The 19,718-nt window shown below is 52.2% G+C and overlaps 1 protein-coding gene across 1 annotated transcript; it reads left to right on the top strand.

The window, feature by feature from the left end:
• Positions 1 to 9,665: 9,665 nt before the first annotated feature.
• Positions 9,666 to 12,106, top strand: Actl8 (actin-like 8). The gene is made up of 2 exons (XM_013032695.1): positions 9,666 to 10,004; positions 11,318 to 12,106. The coding sequence occupies exons 1-2, from the start codon at positions 9,666 to 9,668 to the stop codon at positions 12,104 to 12,106; spliced, it is 1,128 nt and encodes a 375-aa protein (XP_012888149.1).
• The last annotated feature ends 7,612 nt before the right edge of the window (positions 12,107 to 19,718 follow it).

The raw sequence follows: 19,718 nt of genomic DNA, 5'->3' as shown, positions 1-19,718 counted from the left end.
CGTTGACCAGCGCTGGCACGTAGGCCTGGTGGCTGCCCCTCCCCCAATGCCACTGCCCTGCCCGTGTGGGAAGGGCTAACTTTGTCTCTTCTCTTACCAAAGAGCTGCCTGCCCCTGTGGTGCTCAGCTGTGCCCAACCCACCAGGGTGGTGGTGTAGCTAGCATTTACACCCAAACTCTGTGCTGGTCTGTGTTGTAGGAGGTATGTCCTGGGGCCCAGGTTCAATTCAGGAGTAGGCATTGGCTCAGGGAGCACTGTGCTGGTACTGAATGCCTGAAACTGGGTGTGTACTGTGTGTGAATGCGTGCATGTATATATGTGTGTGTGCATGTCAGTATGGGTGTGCAAGCATGTATATGTGTGTATGTGCATGAATCATGTGTGCACGCACATGCATCTGTGTATGTACATCAGTGTGCATCACGTAGAAGGTCGTAGGTCCATTCCTACCTCAGGGCCTTTGCATCTCCCAGCTTCCTGTGAACAGCTCAGGGAGGGCTTGCTTTCCCTCCCTTCCTCTAATCCGGGAACCAGGGTTCAAGGTCCCGATTTACCAAGTGTGCTTTTGACATTGTTGAATGCACTCTGGCCGTCAGGGGCAGCAATAACCACCTGCCTTCCTCCTCCTCCTTCTCCTCTTCACTCAAGGCAGCTAGGATCTTATTAGCCCTGTTTACATGGCCAGGATGTCGAGCGATTAATTTTTAATGGCTTGGTTTATTGCATGTTTGAACGGTTTATTGAGTAATTCCCACATTTAAGTGATTAATTCCCCTGAGTTCAGAACGACTGGTTAGTTTTACATTAATCAGGGTTTCTGAATGCCAGAGGATGATCAATCAATCTTGCCTGCCAGGGAGCGTAATGTTAAAATACCTTGAGGTACAATGAGGTTAAGAAAAGGAGTAATTAAAGTCCTGTTTTTCCCCCTCATGCAAATTTGATGTCTTCCCTCTCTGCCTTCTTTCACTTTTCACTCCCACTTCCTTCCCCAGCGAGGTTGCTTTTCATAGACTTAAGTCCACTCCAGCCCTTGACAACCTGAGTTCTTTGTCCCGACTCCCAGTGGGGGTCTGTTTGGCCCCCAGTGCAGGGGTATGGTGGAGCCCAGGAGTGCTGTGTGTGTGTGTGGGGGGGCTCATTCTGACTTCCCATATTGGCTTCTCATCTCCAAGGAAATGGGTCGTGTCCTTCCTTGGGGGTGAAATGTCTGGTGGCCCCGTGGCTGGGCACAGGTGAGCCAGGACGGTGCAATTGGGTGGGCTCTGCCTTTGAAATCTACACAGCCCCATGCTCAGCCAAGCCTCCCAGCCAGAGATGCTTCTGGTCTGTACGCGTCTCTGTCAGCTACATAACAAATCACCACAGACCCAGGGGCCACAAACACAGCGCGGGTGCGTGTTCTCATCACCCTGGGGTCAGCTGCACAGGAGGAAACATGTTGGCGTCTCCCGGGGCTCAAGTCCAGGTTGTTGTTGTTGTTGGAAGGATTTCCTTGGCTTTTGTCCCCTTCCTCGCTCCATCCGTGTGGCCCCGTCTGCGTCTTTGTCCTGACTCTTCTTCCACAGTTAAAGACCCTGTGATGACGTGGGCCTCACCAGAGCCTTCAGCCCCTCAGGGCGGGGCGGCGGCGGACTCTAATTCTACCTGCAGCCACGTGGCTGGCAGTCCATGCAGGAGCGATCGCCCATTTGGAGGATGGCTGGGGTTAGAAGCATTGCGGAGGAAGGCTCACTGTGAATCTGGAGGGCTCCATGGTGGTGGCAGGGCTCTCAGTGAGAGAAAGATGGAAAAGAGACACTCACAGGAACAGATACTCCAGCATGGCCCTGGCTGCAGGTACCAGGCGCCACCTGGCACCCCAAGCTGATCTCGGACTCCATCTTACGGTGGGAATTTCTGAGCGGAAGAATGACCAGCAATCTTGAGTAGCAGTAGATGGTTTTCAGTCTCCGGCGGTGAGCCCCGGAGGCGTTCCGGCTGCCAGCTAATCGATGTGTATTGAAGAATATATTCATTCAACACAAGCTAATGTAACCAAAAAAATATGCTGAGGAGGTGCTGGAAATCTGGAAGTGAATTCCTCTCTTGTGACAGTGCCTGGGGGGGTGGGGAGGGAGGCGGAGGGCAGCCAGGAAACATACAGAATCGAGGGCTGTCGTAAGAGCCGTGGAGCCGTGGCACTGGCGTGGCACCGTTAAGGAAGGGCATGGTAAGAGGTGATGCTTCACCCAGCATGATGAGGCTCTGCCAGGCCATGATGAGTTCCAGCCAGTGCCAGGGCTGGAAGGGACAGGGGTGCCTTGCATATTAATAAATGAACGGTGCCTCACCTGGACAGAGCAAGTGTCAACATCTATGTGTCAAGTGCCAGAGCCCCTGATTCTGTGAAGCAAACACTACTGAGCTTAAAAACCAAGCATATCCCCAGCGCAGGGGTAAGAGTAGACTTCAATACCCCACTCTTCAGCATCAGAGAAGACACCGGGACCTCAGCTCCCAGTGGCCACATGGACCTGACAGGCATCTGCAGAATGCTCCATCCAGAAGCTGCAAAGCACGCGTTCTTCTCAGTAGCCTGGGGAGTGCTCTTAAAATAGATCGTATTCTAGGTCATCAAGCAGTCTCAGGAAACATAAGAAAATTGAAATAGTCCCCCCCTCCGCCCCGCCACCCCAACCCCATATTCTATCAAAGCACAACAGAATAAAACTAGAGCTCAGCTGAAAAGGAAATGGAAGAGCATGGTCAAGCACGTAGATATGGAACAATGCATTGTTAAATAATGAGTGGGTCATTGAAGAAAGAAGAGCAGAACTTCAGAAGCTCCTACAAACCAGATACAGCAAAGACAAAAGTTTATAGTGATGAGTGTCTGCATTAAAAGACAGAGACAGGAAGAGATGAGAGAGAGAGAGAAAGAGAGAGAGAGAGAGAGACTTAAATATGCTAACGATGTACCTCAAGCTCTTTAAAAAAGCAAGAACTAACCCAACCCAGAACTGGCTGATTGAAAGAAGTAATAAAGATTTGGACAGAAGTCAGTGACATAGAAACAAAACCAAATGTCTATGGAAGAAACTCATGGCACCAAAAATTGGTTCTTTGAAAATCTAAGCAGGATTAGTCGATCTTTGCATGTTCTGTTTTTCTTGAAAATAACATGTGTTCTGCTGCTGTCTGATGGAGCACTTCATAATGCTCAGCGAGGAGATTAGCAAAGGTGGGGAATTTCTGAGCAGTCATCTGGGCATCTTAGTGTTCTGTTGGCATTGAGAACAGAGCTGGAATCTCCAAATTTAAGTCTGGATTTTTCTGCTTCTTGGTGCCCTTTAAGTGTTTGCTTTCTGTGTTTTGAATATCTGTAAGCTGAGGCATTTATGTTTAGGATCATGTTCTTGATGAAGTGGCCCTTTAATTATTATGTAGTATGCTTTATTACTGTGGTGATTCTTTTTTTTCCCCTTTGGACAGTCCTGGGGCTTGAACTCAGGACCCCGGGTGCTGTTCCTGAGCCTCTTTGTGCTCAAGGCTAGCACTCTACCATTTGAGCCACAGCACCACTTCCAGCTTTTTTTTTTGAGTAGTTTATTAGAAATAAGAATCTCACAGGGACTTTTCTGCCGGGTTGGCTTCGAACTGCAATCCTCAGATCTCAGCTTCTTGATTCACTGGGATTACAGGCCTGAGCCAACGGTGCCTGGCTGTACGCTATCCCTTTAACTCATGTCTATGATTTTCTATAATGTGGGTTTCTTCTAGACAGCTCGTAGTTGGGTCTCTTACGTTGCTATTATAAATCTGTCATTCCTTGTCATTTCACTGGAGCACTTGGGACACTGAGTTATTAGCATTGCTGTGGCTGATTCTATAGCTCTCATTTTTGTCTTCTTGCTTCCATAACAATCTTTTGTTTCCACATTCTATCTTTCATACCGTGGTTCAGAGTATTTCAAGAATGGTTGATATTTCCTTTAAATTTGTCTTTAAAAATGTGTTTATTATCTTTAAGTAGGGACACAAGACAGTTACCATTCAACACATCAGTTTATAAGTACAACGCATTCTGATCAACATCAGCTTTCCCGTCTTTCTCCCTCATCCCCCCAAACCATCCTCTCTCCTCAGTTTTCTTAGTTTCATAGGATATGCATGGGGTTTTATGATGATATCCTCCCCTACTTCCTCTCTTCATTCATCTCTCCCCCTTTCCTTGACCCCCACTCAGTACTTTCCAAATGCCAGTTTCCTAATATTCATTCTGTTGGACTGTGAGTTCATTTTCGTAAGGAATGATGCTGTTTGAATTCTTCCTGCAAATACCATGCTTCAGTTAATAGGTTTGTAAACACTTGCCTACAACCCCCATATCACTTCACCTGTACATTTATAAATCAATTCTAGCCTTCACATAGGAGAGAAAGCATGAATCCTTTGTCTCTCGGTGCCTGACTTACATCACTTCTTATAATTTTCTTTGCAAATGATGTAATATTCTTTCTAATGGGCGAGTAAAATCCCATTACATATGTGTGTGTGCGTATATATGTACATAATGTATAATATATAATTTATAAATATATATTAATTTTTTTCTTGATAGATTTGTCTTTGAGGGCTCCATCTGGGCTGTTTCCATACCTTGGGCACGGTGAATAGTGCAGGCATGAATGTGGTTGCGCAGGTGCCTTTACTCTTTCCTGATTGATCATCCTTTACACACATGCCCTAGACTGGTATTCTGGCATCATAGGGTCACTCTACGTTTGGTTGTGTGAGGTGTTACTTCCTGTTGGCATGTTGTATTTTTGTTGGTTGCTCTTCTGTGTGTGCTGTGCACACCTGCCTCTAGTGAACGATATGGAGTTAAGATGTCCACCCTCAGCGGCACTTAGGTGCTTTGTACCCAAACAGCTCCCTTTGCATAGCTGTCCAGAGAAATGCATCAGCAATTCCTGAAATTTTTAACTCTCATTGATCATGCATATTTTGAGAGGTGAAAAATAACTTGACATGATTTCTCAAGGAAGGAAAGGAGAGAAGGAGGGAGGGAAGAGAGGGAAGGGAGGGAATGAAGAAGGAGAAAAGAAAGGTGGAAGGAAAGGAATGTACACTGTATGGGGCCATGTCCTCTCATTTTAAGCCCCCCATTGCAGTTCTGCTTTGTGGTCTGGGGGGCAGGGGAGGGGATCTCTCAACCTGCTGCTTTGCTTGAGTCAGACTCTCTTGGCTTTTGCCCCCTTGAGTAAGATAGCCAGCGACTTCTATGTGGCTCAACCTGATGCATATTTCTCTCTTGCCCTGTGTAAGTCCTCCTTCCTGGAATTCTTTCATGATGGGGCCTGAGGGATGCCCACCCCATACCCCGAGGTCCCCTCCTGTCTCCCTGGCCCACCAGCCCCCTGCACTGGTCTGAAGGGAGGGCTGGCCACCTCAGGAAGCACGCAGCACATGCGTTCAATCCACCTGCGATCCCTGCATGCTCCTCCTCCCTCGAGCATGCTCCTCCTCCCTCCGGACCTGTAGCTCCATTGCCCTGTGACTCCAGGTTCTTCAGCTGGTTCAAGCATCTGCCTTCCCTCACACCGCCTAGCTAGCAGCCCTCCCAAACGTACCCTGTCTGGATGCACTCCCCCATCCTGCCTGTCCCGAACTGTCCCTCCCCATCCTCCTAGGGTCCCTATGGGGGTGCCCCAGTCTTCCAGCTTTGTGGGGGAGGGGAGTGGGGAGATAGGGAGGGTGGCTAAAACTTGTTGGGAGAGGAAATACTTCCATTATTCTTCTGATGTCATATAATAAAAGGCTCAGACTTTTATTTTTTTATTCATTAGTGTCAATTAGTTGTATGTTAATTATATGTGCACTAAGTACCTGATCAGCCTCGCTCCCTCCCTTGCCCTCCCCCACCCCAGCTGGCCCACACCACTCCACAGCTCTGTTGTTCCATTTTCATTCCTATACATAAAACATTTGCCCAGCCACCCCCGGGGCTCTGCCCGGGGCAACAGAACCTCCTTGAACGTCATCAAAGTCTCATCACAATGCCAGGGGTGTGCGAGTCTCTTAGGAAGAACAGGAAGAATGAGGTGGCCCTGGTTCGGTCCCTTGCACACCGTGGCACGTCTAATGGGCAGTACTCACTATGACACAAGTGCCACGGGTCCCTCAGGGAACCATGAGTGACACACACTCTCTGTGAGCCCACCACGGACACAGGGTTTGCAGAACGTGTTTTGGAGGTGCAGTTAGTCAGAGTGGGAGGTCTGGGACCCACAGATATGGGAGTTCATTTGTGTATCTGCACACTGCTCCTTGCAGCCGTCATCACCCCCTTTCCTTCATCTCCTCCTCTCCTCCTCATCCTCCTCTTTCCCTCAGCTCAAGCAGCCCCCCACTACAGACAGACCTGCCAGGCCCCCGCTCAGCCCCCCCCATTGGTGCCCACCTGTGGGGACAACACTCAGACCACCAGCCCCTGCCCCTCCCTCACTACATTGGCCTTTGGGCTGCTCCTAGAACTCATCTGGCCCTTTCTTCCCCAGGGCCTTTGCACCTGCTGTCCTTTGGTTGTTCTTGGTGGACACAGATCATATTCTCTCATTACTCCACACACATATCTCCTGAGAGGCCTTTGGTGATGATTCTATTTCCACACACTACACTGTGGGCTCTTGAATTCCTTGTTCTGGGCTTTCCTGGTCTCCACTTCTCACGGTGTTTGAGTTGGTACCCGCAGATTCTGTCTTAGGACAATGCAAACTCCCTCAGGGGGGAGACATTGACAGTGTCAGGCCTGGGCACACAGTAGGTGCTCTGTAGGGACCCTGCTTCTGGAACCCTCCTGCCTCCTGGGCCTATCTGAGCTCAGGGAGAGCTACACCCTGCCTCCAGGGTGGGGGAGGCCATCAGCCTGGGGTCGTCTTGATTGACACCTGTGGAGGGAGATGGCCCCGCCCCCAGTTGCCAGTCATGGGGTGGGCAGGGGAGGGGCCCAGCAGTTCCGGGAATGCCTGTCATCCTGGGCGCTCTGTCATCCTCAATGATTCAGCCTGAGGACCCCACCGCCGCGTGGGCAGGCGAGGCTGACCCGCCTGTCCTCTCCTCCTGGCTCTTCGGCATCGGATGTCAGAGCTCATTAGAGGCCCGGAAGCGCCATCTCTGCTCTCAGGGTGGTGACAGCGGAGAGGCACCAGCCAGGGCCTGACAGCGGCTGTCATCCTCCACAGTGACAGGCAGCGGCTGCCGGGGACGGGAGCCGAGCAGAGCGCCGGTGGATGCAGCCCAGAGTGCGGCCTTGGTGGCCGAGGGCCCCCCTGGAAATGCCCAGGCTGTGGCCATCTTCCCCCTCCCCCCCACTGCATCATCTGAGGGCACCGAGTGCATTGCTGCGGTGCCCTGTAAGTGATTTCTGCTTAGAGCAAAGTTCTCCTGAAAGAGCTCATCCTGTGGGCGTTTGGGCGAGTGCCTGCCATGTGTCCCTCTGCACAGCAGGGCGGCACAGCCCCTCCCGCCCTCCAGGCCGGCGTGGCCCTTCCATCAGGCCCTCGCCATCTCTGGCTGCTGGTGGCTACTGGTCCACTCTCTGTCCTCCTGGTTTTATCTCTTCCAGAAGAGTCAGCAAGGGGGAATCATGCAGCTGAGTGTCTAGGTCAGCTCAATATATTTGAGATTCATTAGTTCACGCTCCAGTGTCGGTCTGAAGTTGGTGCCTTTTTTATTTTAAAATGTTTTGCTGGTCCTAGGGCTTGAACTCAGGGCCTGGGCACTTTACCATGTGAGCCACAGCTCCACTTCTGGCTTTTTTTCTGAGTAGTTTATTGGAGATAGAGGCCTAAGGCCTTTCCTGCTTGGGCTGCCTTCAAACCACAATCCTCAAATCTCAGCCTCCTAAGTAGTTAGGATTACAGGCGTGAATCACAGTGACTGGCGAGTTTGTGCCTTTTAACTGCATAGCAATATTCCATCCAGTGAAATCTGGTTTGTTTCTTACTAGATGAAGGTTGTTTGGGTTTGTTTCTCACTTGGAGCAATTATGAATAAATGACCACATACCTGGTGCATGTAGGCTCTTGCGTGAACCTAGTTTGCATTTCTCTGGGTCAATATTGGGTAGTTTTCTGTGGGACTGCTGTCCATTCATCCATTCTTTGCTGAACTAAGTATTTCCAATCTCTACCCTTATTTAAAAAAATCAGTCCGCTGCTCTTATTTTTGGGTTTTGGAAAGTTTTGTGATTTTTGGATCAAGTACATTGATGGTACTAGAGTTTGAATTCAAGGCCTTGGGGTGGCTAGTCAGTGCTCAACCCATTGAGTTATGACTCTTCCCGGCTCTGCTGGATTATGTTCTTTATCTGATGTAGGATTTGTAAATGTTTCGTCTCTGCCAATGAATCGATCTGTCTTCACAGTGTCTTACCAAAAAAAAAAAAAAAGCTGGTTTTTGACAAGGTGCAATTTGCCAGTTACCTCTTTTGGGTCTAATTTATTTTGGGTTCTTTTTGGTTTGTTATTAGAACTTGAACTCAGGGCCTCATGTTCACTCAGCTTTCTTACTCATGGCTGGTGCTCTATCCCTTGAGCCATGTCTCCAGCCTGGCTTTTTGCAGGCTAATTGAAGATGAAATCCTGAAGACTTTTCTGTCCAGGCTGGCTTTGAACAGTGATTCTCTGGATCTCAGCCTCCTGAATAGTTAGGATTCACAGGTGTGAGTCACAGCAGCAGGCTTGAGTTTATCGTTATTTTTCCTGTTAGGGATGATGAATGCAGCTAGGGTTTTGGAGTTTGGCATATGAATGGACATCTTTGTTCTTGTCCAAGATCAGCCACCTTTCTCCATGGCCCTCTGCTTCCTGGTGCCGCACTGCTGGCGCTGATATTACTGCCCATTGGGAGGTGAGAGGGCACCTGCCTGACTTGTGGGTGGCTTCTGGCCCCTCCATGGGTGAAGAACACACCCTGGCTGGGGGAGGGGCCACATCTCAGGCAGGGCCTAGCTTTCCTCCATCAGCCACCTCACTAGGAGAAATGTCCCTGCTGGAGGGCGGTGACACACCCTGCAGTGGCACCTGTGGCTTTGGCCTTCTTGTCAGAGAAGCTGGTGCAGTGGCTGGCCAGGGCAGGCTCCTCGGGGTGTGTTTTGTCTCCCATGAGCTCAAATATGTGAGCCCACGTCTGCCATGCATTTCCTGAGTGAGAGCTTCCTGCTGGGTCTGTCCATAGTGATCTGATGCCGGCCACCCGTGGCTCACGCCTGTAATCCTAACTTCTCAGGAGGCTGAGATCTGAGGATCTGGGTTTGAAGCCAGCCAGGGCAGGAAAGTCCCTGAGACTCTTATCTCTAAGTAGCCACCAGAAAACCAGAGGAGGTGCTGGGGCTCAAAGTGGTAGTGTGCTAGCCTTCATCACAAAAGCTCAGGGACAGCATGTGGGCCCCGAGTTCAAGTCCTAGGACTGGCAAAAAGAAAAGAAAAAAGTGATCTGACAGGCCTTGCCCCCTGTCTGGAAGTGTGGGCCCGGGGTGGGAGGTGTGGAGTCCCGGATGGCCAAGGCCATGCTGTGGGGTTCAGGAGTGTGGGGTGGGGACCCGTGGGGTGGGAGACATCCGGGTCACCCTCTCCCTGCGCAGGTGCCCCGCTGCCCCGTGCCCCCCTCCCGTCCCGCGATGGCCAAGAGAGTCCTCATCATTGACCATGGCTCTGGCGTGGTGAAGGCGGGGCTGTCGGGCCTGAACGACCCCACCAGCGTCACCCCCAACATCGTGCACTACACCCCGTGCCGCGAGAATCCGGGCCCCAGCTCCGAGCGCAGGCGCGTGGGCCTGGGCATCAGCAGCCGGTACCCCAGGTCCTGGAGCTACCCGGTGCAGCGGGGCCGCATCTGCAACTGGGAAGGCGTGGAGCACATCTGGTCCTACCTCCTGAACTCCCTGGTGGACGACTTCCCCGTGCTGGTCACTGAGTCCCCGGTGAAGGAGTCCAAAGACTCGCAGAAGACGGCTGAGGTGAGGCCTGGAGGGCTGGGGGGGCGGGGCCGGGGTCAGGGGCGGGGCCAGCCCAGGGGCCGGGAGAGGCCTGGTGGGGCAGGGCTGGGAGTGGGCGGGGCCTGGGGCGGTGAGTGGGACATGGGCGTGGCCAGGGGCAGGGCGGGGCCAGGGGTAGGGCGGGGCTGGTGCTGTACCCGCCATAATGTCTATTGTTTCTGCCTGACTGCACCGACCCAGGGCCCAAGGAAAGAAATGGGAGTGGGGTGGGCGTGAAGGGGAGTATAGGTTGTTGGGTAATGGTAATGAAAGAAAGGCTTGGTGGAAAGTGAGGCGTTGGTTGTTCTGGAATTCCACGAATGTTGACCGATCATCTTTTGATGTCTTTCTTTTTATTGCCAGTGCTGGGGCTTGAACTGCGGGCCTGAGCTTTGTCCCTGAGCTTTTCCCATGCAAGGCTGGGGCTCTCCACTTCTGGTTTATTTGGTGGTCCATTGGAGAGTAGAGTCCCACAAACGTTTCTGCCCCGGCTCACTTGAACCCCGGTCCTTAGATCTCAGGCTTTTGAGTAGCTAGGGTGACAGCTGTGGGCCACTGTGCTGGCCTTGCGGCTGAGTTTTAGTTTAGAAGGTACGCTAGCTGTTCGGGGTGCTTATCGGGGTGAGGGGGAGAGGCCCCACTGTACCAGGCACAGGTACGGCCTCTCTCACCTGTATATCAGGGATGCAGGCTGCAGCAGAGCTGGAGGCTCAGGGAAGGGACGCTGTGGGGATCCAGGGGGAGAAAATCAGCCTGGGCACGTTTCCAAACCCTGAATGTCAGAATTTCAGTTTTATCTTGACATTTGGAAAGTTTTTGTGGGGAAAAAAAAAATAGAAACTTGGCTCATCCACCAGACAGTTGAGTGTCTTCTCTTCCTTTTCCCCCCTCCACGTTATGGGCCAGTGATGGCTTTGCCACCTCAGCTTCTTAGCAGAAGTTTCCCTGTCTCCCCTGTCCTCACGTAGCCCGGTAACCAGCCAGCCAGCTCTTCTCATCCTGTCATCATTCTGATTCACACAAGCCCCCTGAGGACAGCTTTGGCTTTTGCCTGGAATCTTCTAGAACCCCTACCCCCTCCTTACTCCCACAGTGTGGATATAAGGAGTTCACTGCCTGGCATCTTCAGGCACTGTGCCCTGAGGATGGTCCTCAAAGGCATCAGCTTGTCACTTCATTTCCAAGAGCTGAGCACACAGCCCAGTGTGTATGTGTGTGCGTGGGGGGGGGGGAGGGACAGGAGGGCCTGGGTCCCCTGTTGGGAAACAGTCCCGTGTTCCTTCTCCCCATTTTAGATCATGTTCGAGTCACTACAGGTGCCCCGTCTGCTGCTGGCCGACCAGCTGCAGATGTCCTTGTACTCATCGGGCCTGTTGACCGGCGTGGTGGCCGACTGTGGCTTTGGCCTCACTCGGGTACAGTCCTTCCAGTTAGGCTACCCCCTGGCCACCAGCTGCCTCACGGTGGAGCTGGGTGGGGAGGACCTCTGTGACTATCTCTTCAAGAGTCTCTTCAAAGACAAATGCGATCGCCAAAACGTGTTCCAGCTGGAAACAGTCCTAACCACGCAGAACAGCAAGTGCTACGTGCCCCATCATCTGCAAGAGGCCTTGCACTTCCACCAGGACCTGCCTGCCTGCTCTGACAAGGATTTCTACAAGCTCCCGGATGGCCAGGATGTGCAGCTGACCCCTGAGCAGATCCTGTCCCCTGAGATGTTCTTCAATCCGCACAAGTTTGGCCTGCCAGGGCCCGGCCTCCCTCAGGCCATCAAGGATGTAGTCAATGCCTGTGATTCCTCCAGCCGCGAGATGCTCCTGTCCTCCGTGATCCTCGGTGGTGGGAACACCCTGTACCCCTGCTTCGTCAGGCGCCTGCTCAATGACCTGGGCTCGCTCTACCCCAAGTTCCGTGGGATCAGTGTCACGGGGAATCCAAACAGGTATTTCAGCGTCTGGCTGGGTGCGTCCATTGTGGCCCATTTTTCCAGCTTTACGTCCCAGTGGATAACCAAAGAGGAGTATCTGGAGGGGAAAAAGCCTCGATCCAGCACCTGTGCCTCCCCCATGCCCCTCCCCAAATAACAACCAAGTGGGGTCATGGCAGTAAACTGGCCCGGGAAGTCAGAGCTCAGGGCAGATTTAGTTTCTAAGGTTTGATCTTGTGCCAAGAGAGGGATCTAACCCAAGGGAGGCCCCATGTGATGTGATGGTGTTCTGATTTTTCTAGATTGTTGTGTGCTGGGGTGGGTGTGGCCTTTTGCCACCTCCACACCTGTCCCTGAGTTTTACTCAGATCTTGGCTGAGTGGGGAAGGAAAGCCGGGCTTCCTGTAGGCTTCCCGTGGTTTTTAACTAGGGAGTTTGGGTTGGGGTGGGTGGGGAGAGCGGGAGTTTTTAGTCCTTGGGGCTCTTTGGGCCCCCCCCCCCAAGCTTTTCTGTGGTAGGTGATCTCGATTGATGTGCAAATAAAGCAGTTGTTTGAAAGCAGTGTTGGATGTTGCTGTGGCTGGGTAGGGTACCTTGACTGGGGAGGCCCAGGAAAGGGAATCTAAGAGGCAGAGGCAAGTCCTAGGAGGGGGAGGAGGGGTATGTGTCTGTGACTGGCGATTATCACTGAGCCAAGGGGACAATTTCTTCTGCTTCACGTTTTGCTTCTCCTTCCCAGGTGTTCTAACAAGCCTGTATGTTATAAATATATTCTAACACCTGGGATGTGTGGGGTACTGTGCTGAGCCATGGGGAACCCCAATACAAAAGAGATGAGACTTGTGTTCCCCAAACTACAGCCCTCTATGAGGACATAGAAATAATAAGTAAACATGCTCGTGTCCCTTAGATAAAACGGTAGAGCCAGGCACCGGTACTCAGCCTGGTAAGAAAGTCTGTGAGATGCCTTTACCACTTGAGCCGCACCTCCACATCCTCTTTCTAGTTCTTTAGATAAAGTCTTGTACTCTAGCCCAGGCTGACCTTGGACAATAAGCTTCCTACCTCCACCTCCTGCATAGCGGACTGGGATTACAGGCATGCATCACCATTCCTGGTGCAGAAGCATTAAAACAAAAAAATTTTTTTTTCTGTTTGTGGTTGTTTGAATCTGCAGAGGTGGAGGGTCGGCTGCCTGCCTCAGATGGTGATAAATGAAACAAATCAATGTAAAGAAGTGATGTGATCTGGGGCTGAAGGGGCTTCCTGTGATGGGCTGCACTGCCCTGAAGACCTCTGGAGACCATCCATAACAGAGTCCTCTCCCTCCTCAGCCTGCTGTGAGGCGACCTCTGGAGTCAGTGAGGCTAGGAGCAAGGGACTCGTGGCCAAATCAATGAATCTTGTTTTGTTTTCCTTCCTTCCTTCCTTCTTTCTTTCTCTCTCTCTCTCTCTCCTTTCTTCCTTCCGTCCTTCCTTTCCTTTCTCTTTCTCTTTTCTTTTCTGTCAGTTGTGGAGCTTGAACTCAATGCTTGGGCATTGTCCCTGAGATTGTTTGCTTAAGGCTAGCACTCTACCACTTGAGCCACAGTGCCACTTCTGGTTTGTCTGGTGGTTTATTGGAGATAAGAGTCTCATGGACTTTCCTGCCCAGCCTGGCTTTGAATGGCAATCTTCTGATCTCAGCCTCCTGAGTTGGTAGGATGACAGGTGTGAGGCACCAGTACCCAGCAAAGGTTTTTGTTTTCCTAACAAAATGGCAGTGCTGGGATTTGTATCCAGCCTCAGCTGTCAACCTGTGTGTGACCCAATGTTTCTGGAAGGGTCTCTTGGCAGCTTGGGGCTCAGGACTGGGGAGGATGATGGCTGAGGGTCTAAAACTTGAGGATTCCCCCAAGCTTCCAGGGTGAAGTTTGGAGGGGGCAGAGGTCACTTTGTATAGGAACCTGTGAACCATAGTCTCTCAGCCACAGACTTACCCATTCCCTTGAGCCACCTGCACCCCCCCCCAGGTGAAGGAGTGGAGGGTTTGGGGTATTGACCTTGTGCTGACACAGCTCAGCACCAACCTGGCTCAGGCACCAGTGTTGGAGTCAGACCTGAGCTCTAGGCCAGCCCTTCCCTAAATTGAGCTACCTGGAAGTCTCATGGGGTGGGCAGTGGCGTGCCATGTTCCCCCTTCCACAGCCCTGGGGCTGTGGGGTGCTAAGATGACGCAGGACCTGTCTCATTTGGAAAACTGTGGAATGCATGAAAAGATGATATGTGAAAATGCACATTTTGTGGTCTGACATCAGTCTCTTCTTAACCAGGAGCATTAATAGCAATAACAACCAGCACCATCTTACCTCTCCTTGAGGTGAGTCTGCATCATGGCACCAACTGCGCACTCTCTGAAATGACTTCTAGGTGTCCCTGCTCACACGTGAGAAGAGCAAAGCTCAGACCAGCTCCGCACGTGCTCACATTCGCACGGAAGTTCAAGCTAGTCATGAGTTTAAAGGTAGGCATGGGTTCAGAATTCCTGGAAATCTAGACTTAAAGTGGCTGAAGCAGACTTGTCTCCAGCAACACCGGCACAGCTCAGGGAATCGGAGTACATCACCCGAGACTCTCCTTGTATTCCCAGCCTCCCACCTTGAGTGTGGAGGTGTGGTGGGGCATGGTCACTAAATGGCTGCCACAGCTTTGCGCATCATCACCATGCTTCATAACCAAAGGCTGAAGGGAGTCTTTTCACATTAGGGAAGTGGTACATCAATGATATGAATCATTACTTAAAGAAAAAGAGGACCACAGGTATTGGGTAAACTGTCACACAGTGTGTTCTTTGGCAGAGGACTGATTTGAACCAAGGTCCACCCACTTGTTCATTGATCCTTCCCTGTACTCATTCAACCATCCATCCATCCATTCACCATCCACCAGTCTTACCATCCACTCACCCATCTATCCCTCCATTTCACCACCTACTCACCCATTATCCATCCATCTAACCATCTACTCACCCACTGCCCTCTCACCCACCCATACACCCACCCACCCACTTACCATCTGTGCATTCATCCCTCCATTCATTGGATACCTGTTTATCCATCCATCCATCATGGATCAATCCACCCACCCAGCTACCCACTCATCTATCCATCCATTCACCCACTTACTCATCCACCCACCAATTACCCATCCATCTAACCATCTACTCACCCATCCACTCACCCCCTCACCCACCCATCTAGTCATCACCCACCTATCATCCATCCATCCATTCCTTCATGTATTGCCAATCCATCTATCCATCCATCCATCCATTCCTTCACCTACTGCCAGTCCATCCATCTATCCATCCATCCGTCCATCCATTCCTTTGTCTACTGCCAATCCATCCACCCATCCATCCATCCATCCACCATCCATCCATCCATCCATCCATTCCTTCACCTACTGCCAGTCCATCCACCCATCCATCCATCTATCCATCCCTTTGTCTACTGCCAATCCATCCACCCCTCCATCCACCCATCCATCCATCCATCCTAAATCCCATATTTTCACTGACAGCACCAGTTGACTGTCAGCTTTCTGGGCCTTCTCTTCCCCCTTTTCCTCAGACCTAAGTGGTGATAATTCATGATTTTCCCCGGCCCGGGTGAAAGCTGGAGTGTTGAGAGAGCTAAGGCCCAGCACCAGCACCCTGGGCAGCCATCTTTGCACATAAGGCCTGGTACGTTGTGAACACCTGAGCTATGAAGGCAGAAACCTCAGAAATGAGTCCGAGGAGCTCAGGACCTGGAGGGGAAATAGGCAAGGGGTGTGCTCCTTATTTAGCTCTGGGCAACTGTTATTGCAAGTCTTTTTGTTATTGCAAGTCTTTTTTTTTTCATTTTATTCCAAATGTAACATTTAACCTTTCTGTTCAAGCATCAAATCTGGCTGCCTGGTGTATAATTACAAACTTTTCTTCCCTTTCTCTCCCCTCTCTCCCACCCTGAAAGCTTTTAAAATTCCCTCGCTGGGTACCATCGCTCCTCTCCGCTCTCCAATTAAATTAAAAATAGCAACTCTATGGGCTGTGCAGGGCCTCGAGCCCAAAGCAGCGCTGCCGGAGCACCAGGCCTGGTGGGGTGGCGCGTGGTGCCAGAGCCTGCCTGCCGGCTGTGGCACGGGCTGGCAGCTTCTCCGAGCTGGGGGAGGCCCTGCACCGTGAGGGGCCTGGGGCGGCCTGCCAGGAAGGCCAGGTGCGGCCGGCGGGCGGGAGGCAGGGTCCTGGCAGCTGGGTGGGGGCTGAGTGGGGCTGGCATGGGGGACAAAGGGAGAAGCCCCAGGCGGGCGGGCTGACCCTGGTGGGGAGCCGCACTGCTGCCAGTTCTCACTGCCGAAGCTGGGTCTGCCACCACGGCGCTTGGCCTCGCCTGGAGTCCGGAGGCCCGACTTCTCCGAGATGACCCCGACAGAAAGCTGTGGGCTCCGACGGTGTTGGAAACCAAGTCCGGGTTGGTGTCCAGGAACACGGGCACTGCCTCCCGCACGGCAGGCTCTGGATTCCTCTTTCCATCAGCAGATGGTGATTTGGATAGGCGTCTGGGCTTCCGAGCCAGCTTGCCTGGGCTGTGATCCCTGCTCTCTGCTGCTGCTTTCCGGCACTGATAAACGCCCTGTGCCTCAGTTTCCCAGCCTGTAATGAGGATGTACGGAAGAGGCCTAGAACGGCTTGGTTTTCATGATGACCATAGGTTTTATATGTCTTGGTGGTTGTGGGATTTGAACTGAAGGGCTCAACCTTGCTAAGCAGGATTTCTGCCACTTTAGTGACACTCTCAGCTCTTCTAGCTTCAGTTAATCTTTCAGATAGGAGTTTGCTTTTGTCTGGGCTGGCTCAGGTTGTGATTCTTTTAACCTAGGCCCCCCCTACAGCTGGGGTTCCAGGCTCACACCACCCTGCCCGGCTTATTGATTAAAATGTGATCTCACTAACTTGCTTTTTGCCTTGGCTGGCATTGAACCACCATCCTCCTGACCTCCAACTCTAGAGTAGCTGGGATTATAGGCATGAGCCACCACGCCTTGCCTCGTGGGCTTCGATGAGTTCACCTGTAAAAGGCAGGTGGAGGGCAGGGAAGTGGGATAGGGGTAGGGGCTCCATATGCACTACTGCTTATGGATGACTCTTTTGTAAGGACTTCATTCACTCTTCAGTCCATATTGCTCCCAGGCAGGTCTAGGCCAGATATGAAGTGGGTAAACCCACAGGCACCAGCTTCCTTTCCAAGAGCAGGCACTGTGGGGTGCTCCTCTGTCTCAGTGGCGAGGTAGCGTGTGCTCTGCACGCAGAGGCTCTGCAGGGGTGGGTGGGGGTGGGTGGCAGCCAGCGGGGAAGCTTCTGCAGAAGATGACTGCTGAGGAATGGGACTTTGCATACCCATTCCTTTCATTTAAAATGCTTGTCCCCACGCCACACCTGCAGTTGCTTTTGATGATCGGGATGAAGGTTAAATGGACCAGATGTGTGGAATGGCTGAGATCCAGGGCTGGAGGGAGGGGTGGGCAGGGGAGGAGGAGGAGGAGGAGGAGGAGGAGGAGGCTGGCAAGGCCAGCTCTTGAAGCAAAGGGAGCATAGCACCAAAGAGTGGGAAGTTGGTCCTGATGCCAGTGGAAGAATCAGAGCTCTGGGCAAGGCTTGGAGACAGGTTTAAGGAAGGAGGTGGAGCCAGAGTCATCATAGAAACCCATACTAGATCCCAAGGGATTCTGGGAGGGTATTGTGGGGGGCTGCAGGGACCACAGATCTCCCTTCTCTTTGCCAGCAGTGGTTGTGGAGTTCATCAGGGCCAGGGACAGCAGCAGAGGCAGCAAACACAGATTCAGGGGCCGGGGGGGCAAGGGAGCCAGGCTGGCAGAAGGAGCTGAATCCAGACCCTTCCTCTCCTCTCCTCTCCTCTTCTTTTCCTTTCTTTCTTCTTTTGGTCAGTCCTGGGACTTGAACTCAGGGCCTGGGAGCTGTCCCTGAGCTCTTTCACTCAAGGCTAGAGCTCTACCACTTTGAGCCACAAATTCACTTCCACTTTTCTGGTTATTAACTGGAGATAAGAGACTCATGGACTTTCCTGCCTAGGCTGGTTTTGAACTGCGATCCTCAGATCTCAGCCTCCTGAGTAGCTAGGATTACAGGTGTGAGCCACCAGCACCTGGCTGTCTTCCTTCTTCTTTTCAGGACCATAGGGGCTGGACAGCTCCTGCTCCCTCACCCTTTCAGGATCCCCTGTTTCCAGGAAGCCACTCTCAATGGACATAATAGGGCTCTGCTGCTGGTGCCAGGCACACTCAGGAAGGCTTGAGGTCTTCCATTTGTGTGCTGTGTGTCTCAGGAGAAGGACTTCCCTCTCTGGTCTGTTCCCTCAGCTGCAATGCAGAGATGATAAATACCTGCATAAGGCCGATAATGGGAATTAAAGCCATTTGTTTAGTCAGTGAAATATTTGCTGTGCATGCACAGTGTCCCAGGGGGGCCCTTTTCTAACTACTGCCACATTGAAGAACATTTAGAAAGTTCCTATGCACAGGGCCTGACACATAGTAGGTGCTTGAAAGCCACGGCGAGGCTCAAGCGTCACACGGTTGCAGCTCAACTTCTCCCTGTCCTTTCAGTGACCTTTTCCAGAGGAGTTGGGATGGTGAGAGGTGAGCGCTGGAGTTTATAGCAGTCCTAAAATCTCAGCGGGGGCCACAGGTTCCACTCTCCTCGTTAATTAAGATGCAGCTAACTGCCCTGGTCCCAACTCAGCCTGCTCCTGAGCCAGCCCTGGTTCCTGGTTCTCCTTCTAGAGAAAAGGCAGGGCCTGGCCCCACCCCCACCCCCAGGGGTGACACCCCAGGGAGGGGGAAGGAGCAGGATGCAGCCCCCTCCTCCCCCCTGTCACCCTGGGCAAGGGGGGGGGGGACTCACGATCATCATCCTACTAATGTGGCTCCCTGAGACTCCTGGGGACGCAGGGGAACGGGGAAGTGGGCTGGCTGTAATCCACCGTTAATTTCTCCAGGGCCTCCATGATAAATTCCATGACTCTACCAGTCAAAACAGCGCTGATTCCCGGGACCACAGCCCCCACCGGGGAGCAGCCAGCCCCGCGCCGCCGTGCCCACGCCTTTTATCACCACTCGTAAAGGCTTGGCAGTAGGGATTTAGCTGCGGTGGGTGGTTTCCTTACGCCTGTCCGCCCCCGCCGCCAGGGTGGGCAGGCAGTAAATGCCGGCTGCTGGGCTGCCATGTAATGTTCTGGGCCTGAAAAGCTGTACACTTGAGCAGGAAGGCAGTTTACAGAGAAGGGGCTGTGGCGTCCGGGGGTTAATTGGGCTTTTGATGATTCTAACATGGGTGGAAGGCTGTGGGATTTATGAAGAAAGGAATGGGGTGCTTTACGGGGCATCAGTGGCTCACGCCTGTCATCCTAGTTACTCAGGAGGCTGAGATCTGAGGATCATGGGTAGGAAAGTCAGTGAGACTCTTATCTCCAATTAACCACCAAAAAGCCAGAAGTGGAGCTGTGGATTAAAAGGTAGAGCACTAGCCTTGAGCAGAAAAGCTCAGGGACAGTGCCCAGGCTCTGAGTTCAAGCCCTGCTCTCCCTGGCTCCCCTTCTACCCCCAATGAAAAGAATGAAGTGCTACAAGCAAACAGAGCAAAACTGCAGGTGTCATGTCTGACCTAGGGGAGGGGGCTGCAAATCTCCACTTCCTTCCTCCCAATGAGCTGTGCAACTCTGGGTAGGTTA

The sequence above is a fragment of the Dipodomys ordii genome, unplaced genomic scaffold (assembly GCF_000151885.1).
Source record: "Dipodomys ordii isolate 6190 unplaced genomic scaffold, Dord_2.0 Scaffold6, whole genome shotgun sequence".
Taxonomy (NCBI): Eukaryota; Metazoa; Chordata; class Mammalia; order Rodentia; family Heteromyidae; genus Dipodomys; species Dipodomys ordii.
The sequence above is the reverse complement of the archived record's forward strand: the minus strand, read 5'-3'. Positions and strand labels throughout refer to the sequence as shown.